This window comes from Erpetoichthys calabaricus, chromosome 16, assembly GCF_900747795.2.
Source record: "Erpetoichthys calabaricus chromosome 16, fErpCal1.3, whole genome shotgun sequence".
NCBI classification, from domain to species: domain Eukaryota; kingdom Metazoa; phylum Chordata; class Cladistia; order Polypteriformes; family Polypteridae; genus Erpetoichthys; species Erpetoichthys calabaricus.
In genome coordinates, this window is record NC_041409.2 from 90,929,769 (window position 1) to 90,934,406 (window position 4,638).

The 4,638-nt window shown below is 37.3% G+C and overlaps 1 protein-coding gene across 1 annotated transcript in view; it reads left to right on the forward strand.

Moving 5' to 3' along the window:
- Positions 1-1,202: 1,202 nt before the first annotated feature.
- plcb2 (phospholipase C, beta 2) overlaps positions 1,203-4,638 on the forward strand; it is an 84,836-nt gene continuing 81,400 nt past the window's right edge. Inside the window, exon 1 of the mRNA XM_028821947.2 lies at positions 1,203-1,374. Within this exon, the coding sequence (XP_028677780.2) occupies positions 1,291-1,374 (84 nt within the window). The 5' untranslated portion in view covers positions 1,203-1,290. The remainder of the gene's footprint in view (positions 1,375-4,638) is intronic.

Sequence of the window (4,638 nt, forward strand, 5' to 3'; positions counted from 1 at the left end):
TGATGCCTGTTTAGAGTCAGCAGACATCCAGAAAGTGGTCCAGTCAGACATGGCTTTGGGATCCCAGGAGTAAGTTAAGTGAGGATAGAGACTGTCAACATATAGCAGTGATGCCTCATCTGATGTGAGCAGCTATTTGGGAATGGTGTAAATCCATCTTCATGACAAAGGCTGTCAACAGGGGCTTTTAACTGGGACTACTTACAGTCAATAAAGCAAAAATATTGCCTTCATTTTGAGATGGCACCCCCTACTACTAATATTATCTCCACTAGTTCTGCCACTCCCAGCTTGTCCTTGCTAGGAGATATAAATTGTGAAACAAATTCCTGGAGGATTTCACTCCTGTTTTGTAAGTGTTTTTTACACACCGGTTACTATTGGGGTCCGGCTGGGTGGAATACCATATCCCATTATGAATAACTAATAAAAACCACATTTGATTACATTTTGTGCTTCAGACGTCATAGAATAGCATAAATGAAATATGATAAACATCATATCATAGAAATGACTAGAGGGATTTTGCTTACAATAAAAAAATTACTCATATGGTAAAATGTGACTAGAAAGATCTCAACTTGGATGGATTGAAGGTGTTAGGGGGAGGCAGACCAGTTCTCTCATCAAATACTGACCTTATAATCCCACAGCAGGCCCAAGCTGACTTTATTGGTTATCATGGTATATGACTAAAATACTGGAAAGCATCCATGAAAAGGTCAGTTTTAAAAGGGTTTCTCTGGTGAGTGGAATATTGTACGAGATTCACAAAGGTCCTCACCTGCGTTTGTTAATGATGCTACAAATTAAATGGCAAAGTATAGTCTTGTACAAATGTAAAATTGTGAAAATAAAGTATCTATCTATCTATCTATCTATCTATCTATCTATCTATCTATCTATCTATCTATCTATCTATCTATCTATCTATCTATCTATCTAAAAGAGGCCCTGCCTTTAAAACCCACTTGTAAGATGTTAAAAAAGGAAAGAAAAGTGAATGTCTAAGTATACCTTTCTCTTTTCTGAAGTTCACCCATTGGTTGTCTCCATACATGTTATTTGCAAGTCATATTCTGCAGGCTGCAGGATTATTTTTTTTTGCTTACTTCCTAGTCATTTCACCAACTGTTGGAAGGTATAAAAGCTGACACCTGACTCAGTTAGGGATTTCTAAATGACAAGAAGATGCACTGACAGCGTGAGTGAGCAATGCTCTAACCTGCATTTAGCTGTCCCTTCACACATCCTGCACCACATATACAGCACATTAAAGAGGGCCTTGCAATGGAAAAGGCTGCTCCAATCTTGAAGGCGCCTGAAGTGAAAGAATATCTGATCAAGGGAGCTCGCTTCACCAAGTGGGATGACGTGAGTATCGCTGCTACAAATAAAATTCTTTTACTCGACTTTTCAGTTGTATTTGGACACACAAATCTTAATGACACATTATCGGGGTAAAAAGAAAGAAACATACATTATAAAAGAGGCGTATGATTGACACAGGTGCACCTAATGCTGTCTGGATTGCCTCCTTTACAACTCTGAATTTGATGAATGAGGCGGGAAGTGAAATGGAATGAAAAATTAGATTTTAACATAATGAGACATTAAACAGTGTTAATCCAATATGAATCTTTATAGTGCCTTCCCGAGAGTAAGCTATGAGAGGCACTATACGATGCACCACAGAGTATATGTGACTAACCACAGAATGCTAGGATTGTATAACTCCAGGTGACCCTGAAATGGATTGAGGCAGTTTGTGAATGTTATACCATTACATAGTTACTAAAATTACTAATGCTAAAACACAATTGATTAGATAGTTGTATGTAAAGGAAGAAAGAGAGAAAGACTAAATTATAAAACAAAAAAACAACTAGAAAATATAAATCTTAGTTGTCTTTGAATGTTTTTAATCCATATAGTGCCTTTTACAAGATAAGAGATATGAGGCACTAAATGATATTTATACTATTTTATTAAAACTGAGTTTCCTATCATGTTATCATACAAGATGCTGTCCATCTGACATCTGTATACATGGAAAGAAACAAAGAAAAAAGATAGACGTATATAGTACAAAAGGTGTGGGTGATTTAGTGTGCCCTGTGCTGGACTGGCACACTGTGCCAAGCTGGCTCCATATTGTACTCAGCGTTGTTGAGGTAGTTTGCCTTCAACTCTGATTTGAATAAAAATCATTGGGCAAAATAAGAAAATAAAATGTTAGACTACACTAAATTTGAATCTTTAGAGTGCCTTTCACATAATAACCAACAAGATGCACAATTTGACATACTGCAAATAATATTAAAAAATAGACTTTTTAGTTTTTACCATTTGCCATACATGACTCATCTAACAATAGTATGCAAACTAAAGTAAAAGGGTAAGTAAAGAGATGAAGTCATAGCAGATTGTTGAAAAACAGATTTTGTATCAGGTTTATTAAATATTGTATAAAACAGCTCAGCATACTGAGAATAAACATGAACTATACAAAAAATTAACAGCAATACAAAAATACAAACAAAATCGATTACAACAGTACAGTTAGTTACTACACACATCACTTCCTTAGTACACCACATTTGAATGAATGAGTCACGTTTGAAAATGTAAACTCTACTCAGTCCTGACTGAAATAAAGAATAGAAAATAGATAAAAATCAGTCTTTGCTTAACATAGTGCCTTTCACTGCCCTGCCTTCATGGGAAATTTTATGAGAAAAAGAATGACAGTGTATATTGTATGCTTGCCATTCTAAAAATATATAAATTTTCCTTTTGTTTATTGCCTTTTACAGCTACACTTATAAGAAATAACATTTTTGTCGAACAAAATTCACATCAATCAATATTTACTCTGTATAGGAGCTTTCCCAGTTCAAAGCACTTTACAAAGCTTTTTATAGTCAAGCTGACAAACCTGTATTGTCATTAATGATCATTCACTGAGCTGTCTGATTCCATTTGAATACATAATAAAAATGAAACTGAAAAAGCCTCACCCTCATGGTTTATTAATTGCTGTTTATTCACAGATGACTCATAAGCTTTTTTGTTTTCAGTGTGGGTGTCACTGTTTGTACCCTTGAATTTCCGTTTAAAATTCTTTTTTAGAGTCCCCTCATAAAGACAATTTGAAATGTAGGGAATAGTGAAGTGTTTTGAACGATGTGCTTTATCTTTGCCTTCTTAGCTGGGGATTCCGTTTCCTAATATTAAAAATAAAGGTTTGTTTAAGTATAGCAGGTGAAATCATCATAAGTGTTTATTGCTAGCTATAAAATCTCCCCGTTTTACGTTTGTCCGGTACAGTTTACTGGGAATTCCCAGGGTAGCTGACAGATGCCTTGCCTTTGGTTTTCTCAGGGTCCCCTCCTGATCAAGTTCGACCAAGGCTGGTATCGTTAAGACTGTTTTGTCTTGCGTTCTGCCAGTTACAGACTGTATACGTTCTAGTAATCATTCCATTTGCACTTGTTTATTTTTGTTTACAAGTTTGTCAACTGTCACATTACTTTCCAGGAGCCTTCATCTTGATTCAGCACTTGAGATGTGCGAGGTTTCGTTTTTTGGTATTCTTTACGTACAGTCAGCTATTGAATTACATACAAAGATGCGTAACTGGGGTCGATGCAACCAATGCAGCAGGGCTACAACCAACCCAGGCACCCATACAACAAAAACTCATTTTACCAATCAAGTTAATATTAGCGTGTTTTGAACGTTAGTACAAATGGGAGATCCTGGGGGAAACAATACGGAGGAATAAAAAAAGATGTGCAAATTCCATCCAGTCAGTGGCCGGAGTTCATAGCAGCATCAATAATCCCGTTTAACTGTATATTTACAGTATGCTTTTTCCCAATATGGTAAAGAGGTTGACATGCACAACACAGGTAGTTAGTTATTTCTTAAGGATCATTATGGGGTGCCTAAGTGGTGGGGATACGGCCTCAGAGCACACAAACGCGGACACATGTCCAGACTGTATGAAGACCAGCTTTATATTGGAAGCCCCTCGGTACTCCTGGTGTGTATGTGTGGTCATCACATAGTGGACAGGTCGTTTGGGTTGCTATTCATCCAAACAAATTCCAGATAAAAATATGACCCTTCACGACAATGGAACTGAGGAAAATGTAAACTTTATAATCCATGCGTACCTCATTTGATTTCCATTGGTTCGATATTCGAAATCAGCCTCACCACGCTACATACCGTGTACCGTTTTTTTTCCCCTGCAGCTACGGGAAATGAAATATATTTGACGTACTGAAGTTCCTACCTGATTGATAAAAGTGAGCGAAGTCCTGCTTGAATTTCTTTCTGTGCAAAACTGAATATACATTAAGCCAAGCACCACCATACCACAACCGAACCGTGGCAGCGACGTCTTCCCCACGCGTTTTCTGGAACCTTCGGGAACCAACCGTGAGGTTTCGCGCCCACGTGGACCGCCTTCAGTATACGCCGCGAAGAAAGACTGAGTACCTTAAGATTTAGTTTGTCACTTCGCTATTAAAAAAAAACAAAACACCGAGTTTGCTATTTTTTTGCAAAAGAGAATGACAGGAGTACCTGGCCGAAGCGAATTTATTAAACGGAGACAAAGATGTTTCG